At 35.1% G+C, this 14,236-nt stretch overlaps 1 protein-coding gene across 4 annotated transcripts in view; it reads left to right on the forward strand.

Annotated features, from left to right (window-relative positions):
• LOC145292027 (succinyl-CoA:glutarate CoA-transferase-like) overlaps positions 1–14,236 on the forward strand; it is a 144,401-nt gene that overhangs the window by 56,286 nt on the left and 73,879 nt on the right. For all 4 annotated transcript variants that reach the window (XM_080138048.1, XM_080138044.1, XM_080138046.1 and 1 more), the window contains exons 2-3: positions 320–386; positions 12,150–12,223. In XM_080138048.1, the coding sequence (XP_079994174.1) occupies positions 12,175–12,223 (49 nt within the window). In that variant the 5' untranslated portion in view covers positions 320–386; positions 12,150–12,174. The remainder of the gene's footprint in view (positions 1–319; positions 387–12,149; positions 12,224–14,236) is intronic.

Consider the following 14,236-nt stretch of genomic DNA (forward strand, 5'->3'; position numbering starts at 1 on the left):
TGAGGTTTTGTTTGGTGGAATCTTGTGCAATAATTTTGAAAGTAATAATCATTTTAATAAACAATTATTACTAGTACTAGTAATATAAGTATAATTTTAATGTTGCTTTTTGTCAAATTTGGTACAATTCTTTTGAGTAATTTTAGAGCCTAAAAGTGATTTTATTTCATAACAAATAAATTGTGAAGTTGTTTTATGCAATTAAATATAAATTTTACTGATCGATTTTGACATGTTAAAGAATGCAAATCATAACATTTCAATCATGAAAAAAAAAAAAAAAAGAGTTAGCTGTTTACCAAATCTATTTGTTTTTCAGAGAACAATTTATGTGGTCGACAACGCCAAGAATTGTTATCTGGAATCAGAATCCTTGATCTTAGTCGGTGAGTAAAAGTACTTTTGTTGTTAAAATACTGATAAGTTGTTATGTTTTGTTCTTTATTCAACTAATGACATATTAGTTGAAACATTGTGAAAATAACAAGCAAGATGAAAATATGAGTCCAAATAATACAAATAATACAAAGAAATATTGTTTAAAGATCACATGTTATATAATATATATATATATATATATATATATATATATATATATATATATATATATATATATGTATTATATCTATAAAAGCGAAAGTGTCTGTGTACATTTCCCTATACAATAACTGTGTCAATTTTCAGTCTACAGACTCGAAATTTGATATACAGTGTACTGAGATTTGGGGAAATCTTTGTAATCCGTTTTTGACCGGAAATGTGGCTGTTAAGGGGTCAAAGTTCAATGGTTTGACTTTTGAGAACTCTACCAAACTCCTCCGACAATTTTGGGTATAAACAATTAAAATTTTAGATATAGGTTCCTTGGACATGGATCTAACTTAATAACTTGATTAGAGCCCAAAACAAATGTTAAGGGGTCATAATAGGGGTCAAAGTTAAAAAAATTTGACCTCTGCGGTCTCTACCAAATTACTCAGACAATTTCTGGTCTAAACATTTGAAATTTTACATAAAGGATATTCAGAAATAGAGCAAGCTTTTAATCGGTTTGGGTTGAAAATTTGAGCTACCAATATATAAATGCATGTATGTATGTTTGCATACCTGCCTAAAACTTTGGACAGAGGTGACGAATTTTCACCAGATGAGTATCGTGTTAAAACTCAACCCTTCAGACAACAAATTCCGATTAATTTCTTCACCTGCAACTGGGCACTTTTCAACAGGGAGGAGTCGCTTTTTTCACCGATATTTTTGAAAATCATCCCCTCTTTTCGATTGTCTAGCCTTAATTTAAACCTACGTCACTTCCGGTTTGTTGGTGGTCGTAACAGGTTTTTTTTCTGTTCTTTTCCACCTTCATGGTACGGATTCGAACCTGCCTTCCTACTACCACTTTTTTTTTTTTTTTTTTTGCTCAACACACACCTCCAAACACCCGGGAAACCTCGGGCACTCAAGCTAGTATATCTATCTATATATCTATAAAAGTGAAGTGTCTGTGTGTACGTGTGTGTCTGTGTACGTTTCCCTACGCAATAACTGTGTCAATTTTCAGTCTACAGACTCAAAATTTGATATACAGGGTACTGAGATTTGGGAAAATCTTTGTAATCGGTTTTTGGCCAGAAATTTGGCTGTTAATGGGTCAAAGTTCAACGATTTGACCTTTGAGAACTCTACCAAACTACTCCGACAATTTTGGTCTAAACACTTCAAATTTATGATATAGGTTCCTTAGACAGAGATCTAACTTAATAACTTGACAGAACAATAAATGTTAAGGGGTCATAATAGGGGTCAAACTTAAAAAAATTTACTGCTTTTTCTGGTTTTTTTTTTTTTTTTGATCAATATACACCTCCAAACACCTGGGCAACGCCGGGCTGAAATGCTAGTATATATATAAAAGTGAAAGTGTCCGTGTGTGTGTGTGTGTGTGTGTGTACATTTCCCTACACAATATCCTTGTAAATTTTCAGTCTACAGACTCGAAATTTGATATACAGGGTATAGAGATTTGGGGAAATCTTTGTAATCTGTTTTCGGTCAGAAATTTGGCTGTTAAGACGTCAAAGTTCAACGGTTTGACCTTTGAGAACACTACCAAACTCCTCCGACAATTTTGGGTATAAACAATTAAAATTTTAGATATAGATTCCTTGGACATGGATCTAACTTAATAACTTGATTTGAACCCAAAACAATAAATATTAAGGGGTCATAATAGTGGTCAAAGTTAAAAAAATTGACCACTTTTTTTTTTACTCAACATACACCTCCAAACACCCGGGCAACGCCGGGCTGAAATGCTAGTACATATATATATATATATATATATATATATATATATATATATATATGTATATATATATATATATATATATATATATATACTAGCAGTTCAGCCCGGCTTTACTCAGGCCCTCTGTGCTGTTCATAACTTGCCCTACATGTGAATACACTTTATGTAAGATTTCAAATGTTTAGACCAAAATTTGTCTGAGTAATTTCATAGAGACTGCAGAAGTCAATTTTTTAAAACTTTTACCCCAATTTTAACTCCTTAACATTTATTTTTGGGGGCTCAAATCAAATTAAAAAGTTTGATCCATGTCCAAGTAACCTACATTTAAAATTTCAAGTGTTAAGACTCAAAATTGGCGAAGGAATTTGATAGAGATGTCAAAGGTAAAATTGTTGAACTTTAACTCCTTGACAGCCCTATTTCTGGCCGAAAACTGATTGAAACGATTTTCCCAAATCTCAATACTCCTTATGTCAAATCTCGAGTCTCTTGACTGAAAATTGACAGTTATTTGGTAGGGAAATGTACACACACACATACACAAACAGCCAGACATTTTCACTTTTATAGATAGCTAGATAGATAAATTCACTATTAATCTCAAACCCAAAATTATTTGCTATTAATTTACTATTTTCTCAACTCCAAACTTATTTACTATTAATTCACTATTAATCTCAAACCCAAAATTATTTGCTATTAATTTATTATTTTCTCAACTCCAAACTTATTTACTATTAATTCACTATTAATCTCAAACCCAAAATTATTTGCTATTAATTTACTATTTTCTCAACTCCAAACTTCTTTACTATTAATTCAATATTAATCTCAAACCCAAAATTATTTGCTATTAATTTACTATTGCTCTCAACTCCAAACTTATTTACTATTAATTCATTATTAATCTCAAACCCAAAATTATTTGCTACTTATTTACTATTACTCTAAACTGTAAACTTAATTACTATTAATTCACTATTAATCTCAATCCAAAATTATTTGATATTAATTTACTATTTTCTCAACATCAACTTTTTTTACTACTTGCATTTCTGCCCAGCTTTCCTCGATCCCTTTGCACTGTTCATAACTTGCTCTATGTGTGAATATACTTTTATGTAAAATTTCAAATGTTTAGACCAAAAATTGTCTGAGTAATTCCATAGAGACAGCAGAGGTAAATGTTTTTTAACTTTGACCCCTATTTTCACTCCTTAACATTTAGCCAATTTTTCATCTGAAGGGTCGAGCTTTAACACGATACTGATCTCGGCAAAATCCATCGCCTCTGACTAAAGTTTTAGGCAGACATGCAAAAATACATACATACATTTATATATTGGTAGCTCAAATTTTCGACCCAAACCAATTAAAAAGCTTGCCCTATCTCTGAATACCCTTTATGTAAAATTTCAAATGTTTAGACCAGAAATTGTCTGAGTAATTTGGTAGAGACCGCAGAGGTCAAATTTTTTTAAACTTTGACCCCTATTATGACCCCTTAACATTTATTGTTTTGGGTTCAAATCAACTTATTAAGTTAGATTCATATTCAAGGAACCTACATCTAAAATTTTAATTATTTATACCCAAAATTGTCGGAGGAGTTTAGTAGAGTTGAACTTTGACCCCTTAACAGCCACATTTCCGGTCAAAAACGGATTACAAAAATGTTCCCAAATCTCAGTAGTCTGTATATGAAATTTCGAGTCTGTAGACTGAAAATTGACACAGTTATTGCATTGGGAAATGTACACAGACGGACAAACAAACACTTTCACTTATATCATTATATATATATATATGTTTATGGTGAAATATATATATTTAATTATATTTCACCTTTTCTTTATACCAGTCCTTTAATTTATGAAGCTCAATATAACTACAAAGCATATCTATATCCATACTAGCATGGGTGTTTGAATGTGTATGTTGAGCAAAAAAAAAAAACTGGTAGTAGGAAGGCAGGCTTGAACCCGTACCGCAAAGGAGGAAAAGAATGGGGGAAAAAACATGACGTCTTTGCTGTTACAACCACCACCAAACCGGAAGTGACGTATGTCTTAATTAAGGCTAGACAATCGAAAGGAGAGGATGACTTTCGAAAATATCGGTGAAAACGCGACCCCCCCCCCCATGTAGAAAAGTGCCCAGTTAAAGGTGAGGATGTTAATGTTTTTAGCCCATTTTTTGATATTTGTCATCTTAAAAACGATACTGATCTTGTAAAAATCCGTCGCCTCTGTCGAAAGTTTTAGGCAGACATGCAAACATAGATACATACATGCATTTTACATATTGGTAACTCAAATTTTCGACCCAAACTGATTAAAAAGCTTGCCCTATTTCTGAATACTCTTTATGTAAAATTTAAAATCTTTAGACCAGAAATTGTCTGAGTAATTTGGTAGAGACCGAAGCGGTCAAATTTTTAAAACTTTGACCCCTTAACATTTATTGTTTTGGTTCAAATCAAGGTATTAAGTTAGATCCATGTCCAAGGAACCTATATCTAAAATTTCAAGTGTTTAGACCCAAAATTGTCGAAGGAGTTTGGTAGAGTTCTCAAAGATCAAATCATTGAACTTTGACCCCTTAACAGCCAAATTTCTGGTCGAAAACCGATCACAAAGATTTCCCCAAATCTCAGTACCCTGTATATCAAATTCCAAGTCAGGTTTTTTTCCCCGTTCTTTTCCTCCTTCGTGGTACGGGTTCGAGCCTGCCTTCCTACTACCACTTTCTTTTTTTTTTTTTTTTTTTGCTCAACATACAGATCCAAACACCCAGGCAACTCTGGGCTGAAATGACAAAAGTCTATATTCCAAATTTTGAGATATTGACCATCTTACCGTTTATTTCTTATAGTACATTGAAATGCACAATTCTTGACAGCACCTTTTTTATAGCGCAGAATCATTCCTGTAATTATGTCAATTTTTTAATTTATTCCACCATTAACTCATCAGAAGAAAAAGAACTTATAAACTCTAAAAGAAAATAATTATTACAAAATCCGAAATTGAAAGAGAAGTGTCAATTATTTTTCAATTTGTTACACCATGTTTGGGTTTTTTGACACAATAATTTTGAATGATTCTGGCCTACGAAACAGGTGCTGTCAACAACTGTACATTTCAACACACACACATATATATATATGATTATTTCCACAATCAAGCAATGTCACAGTTCACACAAACTATGAAAGTTCACACAAACTATGAAAGTTCAAAACTCGAGTTTCACCCACCTTTGGTCTCATCGATTGAACATATGCGAGTAACTTGCATGTGACGTGAGCACCTTGATACCTGAGTTACCAGGCTACATACAAGAAAGTCTATTAAATAATGCAGATCAAACAAACCACAGAGAAGTTTGACTGTGGAATATATCTACTTCTTCTCGACAAGGGTTGTAGTTGTCCAATTACTAAGAACCTGAGAAGAGAGTCTATAAACTAACATGTTTGATTGTGGATGCAATTCTATATCAAAATATCTAATATTAATTTGTTCACTGGATTAGCTTGTTGGCTGACATCATCCTAGCAAGCATAATATCCTACTTGTTAGACATCAGCTTGGATTTTTAAGTAGGGTTATGGTTGGTTGGTTGTTTTTGTTTGACGGCATATAAACCCTTTTCAGGTTATTTAATGCCAAATCCAGTGATTTTGAAGAAAACTTTTTTATTGGAATATACAGGGGACCCCCCCCCCCAAAAAAAAAAAACGGGCCCCAACTCTAGGGTCTTTGGCCTTTTTTCTCTGTTGAGTGTAAAATGCTCAGAAAAACAATTGAATATCCTCTGTTTTTTTTTGGGGTCACCCTGTATTTGTTTTTTTTCAAGTCGGTTTCTATTTAACCCATAGTTGGGACCCTAACAGGTACTACCACTCTGGGTCAGAGTGGACCTGGGAGCAATGGCAATTAAAGGGTGGCTCCACACTCCCCAAAGCCCGTAAGCTGGCGCCTCACCATTGGATATAGTTTAAGGTCATATCAAGGACCTGTATTCTTAGTGATTGGATGACTACAATCCTTGTTGAGAAAAAGTAGGTGTATTCCACACTACAGTCAGACTTTGCCACAGTTTTCATAATCTACATTAGTAAATAGATTTTCTTAGCTCAAGTAATAGAGTGCTCAGCTCTTATGCTAGTTACTCGAAATGTGAATGTTCAGTTTGAATATATTCAACTGGTGAGCGCAAAGGAGGGCAAAACTCGAGTCTTGGACTTCAGGTTTGCAGCTTTCATGTTTGTGTGAGTTGCAATGTTGTTTAATTGTGGAAATAATTATATAACATTTCACGATAGAGGTGCAAAATAAATTGTTTTGCAAGATTATTTATTGATACTATTCCAACAAAGATTTGGCATGCGATCATTTCAGAGACTACTTCGAATTATCATTATATTCTTATATTTTGTATATGTGTATTAGAATTCATTTTTCATAATAGTAGTGATAATAATAATAACGATAAAGATTATGATATTTGTAAGAATAAGATGAAATGGCCTTCATTCTGTCTAGCGAGACAATTGTCACGACCATAAGAATTCCCGTGTGGGTAATTGTGAAGCGAAGGTTGTGTAATCTTTAACCACATTTAACTCCTGAGATACCATTGCCTGATTGCAGTGGCAAGAAGTCCAGGACAACTGGAAACAATGCCAAGATAAGCAGAAAGCACATACAGCACATAGTATTTCCAAATGGTCATCTATTTTTAGTACTGAGCAGGTTCAATGATGCTTGGTGATTTAACAAGAACCGTTTGTTAAATCCAAAGTAGCTGAGCAACGGCTTGGTTCCCATCAGTTTTGCAAATAGCAAATAAGAAGCATGTGCTCTATCCCAACCATCATCAATGGACCTGAGGTCATCTCGTCAGCATCAGACAAAGCCAAACTCTTTGCCAAGAACTTTGCATTCTACCTTATGTGACCAAGGCCATCAACCTTCCTTATTTCCGCCTGTATAAGAAAACATGCTATACGACATACAAATATCTGTGCGTGATGTTGGCAAGCTAATCAAAAACTTTGATTCGAGTAAAGCAACTGGCCCAAATGGCATTCCAATTATAGTGTTGAAAAAGCTTTAACCAGAACTATCTCCCATACTTATGTTACAAAAAAAGGTCCCCTTTTCTTGTAAGTAAGAAAAACATTAGATGAGTAAAAATGAGATTAGATAGACCGAGATTCGAACCTTGTAAGCAAGGTTCAGAAATAGGGTCAGAAATCGAATGTAGAATTTCGATTGTTCAGTTTTCACATAAAATCGTTTAGATATGTTGATTGTTCAATTCTTTTTAAAAACGGAATTAAAATGAGGTCAGTTAGAAGAACGAACAATAGAAAATTAAAAACATATTCCAAAAAACTGTTAGGTTGAAACATAGGTTAGTAAGAATTCTTGTCTGCAGACATGTACTAAGCACGCATGTTCAGGCCACGTGAGTCATGCACGTTTTTGGACATGCGTATGACGTCATGACAGAAATGAATTCTCAATATAGGAGCTAGAGCGAAGATGAGTTAGATAGGAGACAGAGTTGGAGGCGAAGATAGGAGACAGAGCTGACATTGGTCAGAGGAGAGTCCCTTTGGAAGCGAGGGAGGAAATTTTAATCATGTAGTTGACTTTGAATTCCTGGATGTCATCATCATTGCGACCGGTCGAATGTAATAAAAGAACACAGTATATTTTGTAACTGCGTCTTGTGTCATCTTTCTACCAAATTGAAGGTAATGTGTAATAATCTTTATATGAACATTGTTTCCTTCATCTTTATAATGAACTTTGTGTAGAACTCATCTAAGAAATGTGTCCCCCTCTCCATCTAAGTAATGACTGTCCCCTCCTGTGTCATAAGAACTGATAACTCTCCTCTCTAAATATATGTTATAAGAACCACAGACAGTAAAATGTATAAATGTCGTTTTCCCTCTCTCCCTTCCCTCTATCTTCTCCCCCTCACCAATATGAACGTCCCCATCTAATATGGGCCCCTACGTGACATTTACAAAGCTGTTTAAGCATTGTCTTAAGGTGAATTGCTTCCTAACACCATGGAAAACCTCATCAGTATAACTTGTATTTAAGAATTCTGGTGATGAGTCATCTTCCTCTCAGTACAGACTAATTAACCTCCTGTGCGTCACGAGTAAGTTCTGGAATATAATCTTCTTAGTAACATGCAATATGATTTCCGTTTTGCTAGATCTACAGCAGATTTGCTAATGATTATATCTCATGGAATTAGTGAATCTCTTGATGGAGGCTTTCTTTCTAGGGCAATTGTTTTGGCATATCAAAGGCTGTTGATAGGGTATAGCATAAAGGTCTACTTCATAAATCTCCAGCTAAAGTATAGCTGGTAATGTTTTCTCAATTATTAAATCATTTCTATCGGATAGGTTCATAAGAGGAGTGGCTGATGGACAGAAACCAGAAGCTCACAGTATTAATGCTGGAGTCCCTCAGGGGTCCATCCTGGATCCAACTCTCTTCCTGATCTACATCAATGATCTTTCAAATCACATCCTAAGATCATTCGTAGACATTTATGCTGATGACTATCTTTGGCAACACATCAAAGACCGTAAATGACCAAGTTCTCTCTGACTCTCTTCTCTGATCTTGAGCACATGGTACAATGAGGAAAGCAGTGGCTGGTTACTTTTAATGCATCTTAAACCAAGCTTCTATCTTTACATCATCACCGCTCTGATCCCCATCTGGCTTCAATTGAAATGAATGGCTCTCATCTTGGTGAGGCTCCATGTTTTGACAAGCTTCTGAAATGGAACACATATATCAAATCCGTTGCCAAGGTCGCTGGAAAAATAGTAGGATCCTTCTACTGCTCCAGTAGATATCTCACTCCTGATGCAATTCTCTACCTATATAAAAGCCAGGTATGGCCAATGATGGAGTACTGTTGCCTCATCTGGGCAGGAGCTGCTAGAAGCAGCTTATCCTGCCTTGACAGAGTTCAAAATAAACTTCATAGCTTTATGGGGGATGCCCTTTTCTCTTCCCTGCAACCTCATTCCCACAGAAGAGACGTTGCGGGCCTGTCTCTGCTTTATTATTATTTTCATGGCAAGTGCTCATCTGAGCTCCAATCTATGGTCCCCCCCCCCCACCTTGCCAAATTTTCATGAAAAACACTCGTCTAGCCAAAGCCACTATCAATAATTTTCCACACTCTTTATCTGTGCCTAAACCTAAACGTAGATTTCATGAAAAAAGCTTCTTTCTTAGAACTGCATGCCTGTGGAACTCTTTTCCGTTTACCTGCTACAATCTGATACTTATGTTTACTACAATCCCATTGACTAATTTATACCCATTAACCCTTATCCTCGAGTGGCCTTTGGGCTCTGATAAGTAGTGATTTCTATGTAAAAAAAAAAAAAATTATATATATATATATATATATATATTACTACAAAGGAATCTGAAACACACTCTCTCTCTCTCTCTCTCTCTCTCTCTCTCTCTCTCTCTATATATATATATATATATATATATATATAATATAAAGCTGAATGTCTGTGTGTGTGCATCTGGTCATGAATAGGCTTCTATATGGTTGACTATTTTAAAAAACTGATCACATATAATGATAGAAGATGTATCGAGACACAGGAATGGGTATGTTTGATCTGGCAGAACGGTGGGTCATTAAAATTGTGGGGTCTGCGTTCGTGCCTGGTCCACAAAGTATGGAAATAAAAAATTTTAAAATTAAAAAAAAACGTTTACAAGTGTTTTTGATATAGATGTACATAAGAATACTTTGATAAGTATGTTTTAACGTAAATAGGGATGGTATAATAAAATTGTGGGGTCTGCGTTTGGGCCTGGCCTCCATAGAATGGAAATAGGCACAAACTTTAATAAAGACTTTTCATATTTATCTGCGTAAGTATACTTTGATAATTATGCTTCAGTTTGAAGAAATATGGTATAATAAAATTATGGAGTGTTTGTTCGCACCTGACCTCCATAGAATGGCAATATGTCACAAAGTTTAACAAGGTTTTTTAATATAGATTGTGGGAGCCTTTTCTAGTCTCACACAAAAACATCTCAAGCTATATTACTTGTCACATACATATGCACGCACGTCCACACACGCACATATATTCACATTCGCGTACATACACTCACATTCACGTGTATACACACACACGCTAACGTACACACATGTGCGCACAGATGGACGACGTCACTTCCCTTTCAGGGGAAATCCACACATGCGCAAAAGACCACCGGAAACAATTATAAAAGCAAGAGACAAGCTGTTTCCAGCCTCTTTTCCGGACCAGCTCTCGAGCTGAGAGGTTCGACGAACCAGCCGCCTCCCAAAAGGGAGGCGCGTGCCTCACGTCCCCTGCTACTATGTATGGGGCACGAGCTAACAGACAGTATGTACACTTTATACATTTTCTATCTCCATGGCCTGGATTGATTTTTTCTCATTCTCTCTCTCTCTCTCTATACTACAACAGACTTTCCTCCTCACCAGCTAACAGCGAGAGACGCACACCAAACTGGATTGACTTTCTCTCTTTCTCTCCCTATGACAATAGACTTTCCTTCTCACCAGTAAACAGCGAGAGACGAACGCGGACATGAACACGTGTTGTACCCTTTTCTTTCACTTGTTTCTTCACGAAATAAATCCCAGTTCGTTTAATTCAAGTAAACGCGTTGTTCGTTCTTTCTTCAAAGCAATTCATTTTTCCTTTGCCAATTCAAAACATTTCTCCTTTCTTGTATGACTGGTGGATGTATAATATATCCACCAGTCCTCTACAAGATCCACAGAATATTGTGATAAGTGTTTCAGTGTGAACAGGTATGGTATAATAAATTATGGTGTTTATCTATTTTATTTGTACTTTCATCATATTTTGCTTTGGTTTTGATATCCCCAAATTCGAAGCTATCTCTTTACAACCCTTCCTTTTCATAACCTATCATACTTTCATAAATCAGAGTCCATTTTCTGTAGGCTGTTTTTGAACCCAGTCAACGACGGGTAGTTTTGCTAGTATAACCATCCACTGACACGTGTTTCGTCGTCTACGACTCATCAGAGTGGCTGAATCCAGCGAGATTCGAAATCAGGACCCCATGATAAGAAGCCTAAACCTCTACCACGGGACCACCTCGCTCGACTACTGAATGTATCGCGTTTTTATGTAGATGTTTTTATTTGTTTTTGTTAGCGATACTCATTGAACAAATTCAATTATTTATACGAAAGTGCATTTTTACCTAAATGCGAGTTGGGAATAATTTTCCCTTTGACCAATTTGGTACCCCCTAAATGGGGAGCGGCATATATTATTTTTAAAAATGGGGAGCGGCATATATTATTTTTAAAAATAATATATGCCGCTCCCCATTTAGGGGGTACCAAATTGGTCAAAGGGAAAATTATTCCCAACTCGCATTTAGGTAAAAATGCACTTTTGTATAAATAATTGAATTTGTTCAATGAGTATCGCTAACAAAAACAAATAAAAACATCTATATATATATATATATATATATATATATATATATATATATATATAATGGAGTATATTACTACAAAGGAATCTGAAACAGTTTAAGAAACTAATTCTGACTCCTCCAAATGCTTTTTTACAACAATGATATATTTAGTGGGAAGAGGTAATGATGGATTTCATAGTAGAAAAAGATTCATGATTAAAATATGAAACATATGATGCAGTTTAATAACTAATTCTAATAAGTTTCTAATTAAAAAATAAAATTGTTTATTTTCAAAGGATTCTGGCCGGACCATACTGTAGCATGATTCTAGCAGACATGGGAGCTGATGTCATTAAAGTAGAGAAACCAGGTAATTTTATTCTTTATTTTAATTGCATTTATAAGTTATTTATGAGGCCTTTTCCAGCAACTTTTTGTTCAAACTTTTAATGAAACAAAGTTACTACTACCACTACTATAAAAAATCCATAATCTATATCTATCTCTATATCTATAAACGTGGAATTGTCTGAGTGTCTGTCTGTGTATGTACATTTCCCTACCAAATTACTCTGTTAATTTTCAGTCTGCAGACTCGAGATTTAAGATAAGGGGTATTGAGACTTGGGAAAGTCTTCTTAATCGGTCTTCGGCCAGAAATTTGGATCTTAAGGGATCAAAGTTCAACGATGTGATCTTTGAAAACTCTACCAAACTCCTCTTCGAATTTTGGGTCTAAACACTTGAAATTTTAGATGTAGATTACTTGGACATGGATCAAACATTTTTATGATGAAGTTAAAAACATACCTCTCCCAACTTAAAAAGACACCACAGATTGATTCAGGATCAGAAATAGACCATAAAGAATTCTCTGATTACTTCGCAAGATTTATAATAGCTGTTGTTTTAGGGAAACACTTTTCTAACAAATATGCCACTTTTTTTAACACTAAAAGTGATATCTAATATCACTCCACAAAATGTAAAAAAAAATGAAGAAAATGGGATTCTACTTGTGGAAGTAGAAGATACAAAGTATACAGACATCTTATCATTAAAAATGACAAAATCCTACGCAGTTATCTGCATCAAAATTTGGACGTTTTCAATGGAGTATTGAGAAAGGAAGGGTTGTCTCGATGCACCTTGAAAGAAATTAAAAATAAAGAGTCATGGTGTCATGAAAAGGAGTCTTTATAAAAATAAATGTAAAGATGATCTGACCAAACACATGATGACAAAATTTAAAACTTTTTTTATGGGAAAAGCCAAAAAAAAAAAAACTATCCGTAAAAGACCACATGTTGATTCAAATCTCATAATAGCTGTAGTCAATGGGAACACTCGTCTTTTTTTTTATTGCATTTTCACTCCAAACAAAGCACAATGCCACTTTGATGTAGAGGTCTATTATCTGGGACATAATTTTTAGAGGTACTATGTAGGGAGTTGAGCAGCAACATGTCTGTTTACTTTACCTTTGAACTTCTGTATGTCAGTACAGTCAGGGAAGCAGGAACTTAGAAGGGAATTCCAAAGTCTAGCAGTCCTAGGGAAGAAACTATTAGAGTAGAAGGTTTTCTTACATCTATGGATCTCTACTGTGTAGGGGTGGGATTTTGCTGCTTGTCGGGTTTGAGCAATGACAGCTGCACAAGTAGAAGTAAACCATTGAGGAGAATGGGGTTTGCTATAGAACTTATGTGTGGGAACATGTGCTTCAATTGTTGCTTTGAACCATTCAGTGGTCCCATTTGTGCACTGTTCAGCAGGAAGAGAAAATATATTTTCCCATGGAGCATATTAGATGTGATCCCTGATGGCATCCCAGTCAGCTTTATTGTAGAACCTTGTTGTTTGGAGCAGTGGTTCTTCAACTTGGAGTTGAGAATTTAAGGTGATGTCTATTATTATCACAGCATGATCAGAATTCCCAAAAGTGCAATATGCATTTGTTACACAATCTTGAGAAATTGTTGTCCGAAATAGATTGAGAAGTGAGGCTGGCGATCTGGAAGACAGGTCGGGAATGTTACTTTCTGTGCCAAGGAATGGGATATAGAAAAGTTATTGATGATGTTACCAGCTGTGTCTGTGTAGTTAGAGTGGAAGATAATCAGACATGTTAAAATGGTTAGATGGGATGGAGTAGTGCCAGTTAGTTTCATATTCAGGGAGTTTGCTAGGAAAAATGATTTTACCTTGTCTAGGTTAGTTCTAAGTCCACGGATATTTGTAAATGCAAGCCTCAAGGGAGGAGGCAAAGCGTTGTTTAAGTGTGCGTCTGGTTTAATCATTATTTTGGATTGAGCTGTCATCTTTATAATTTAATTTTGGAGCAAGGGGTGCTAGGCAAAGTGAATATACATTGCCACCATCA

This window comes from Euprymna scolopes, chromosome 13 (assembly GCF_053919585.1).
Source record: "Euprymna scolopes isolate OS-2025 chromosome 13, ASM5391958v1, whole genome shotgun sequence".
In the NCBI taxonomy this organism is placed as follows: Eukaryota; Metazoa; Mollusca; class Cephalopoda; order Sepiida; family Sepiolidae; genus Euprymna; species Euprymna scolopes.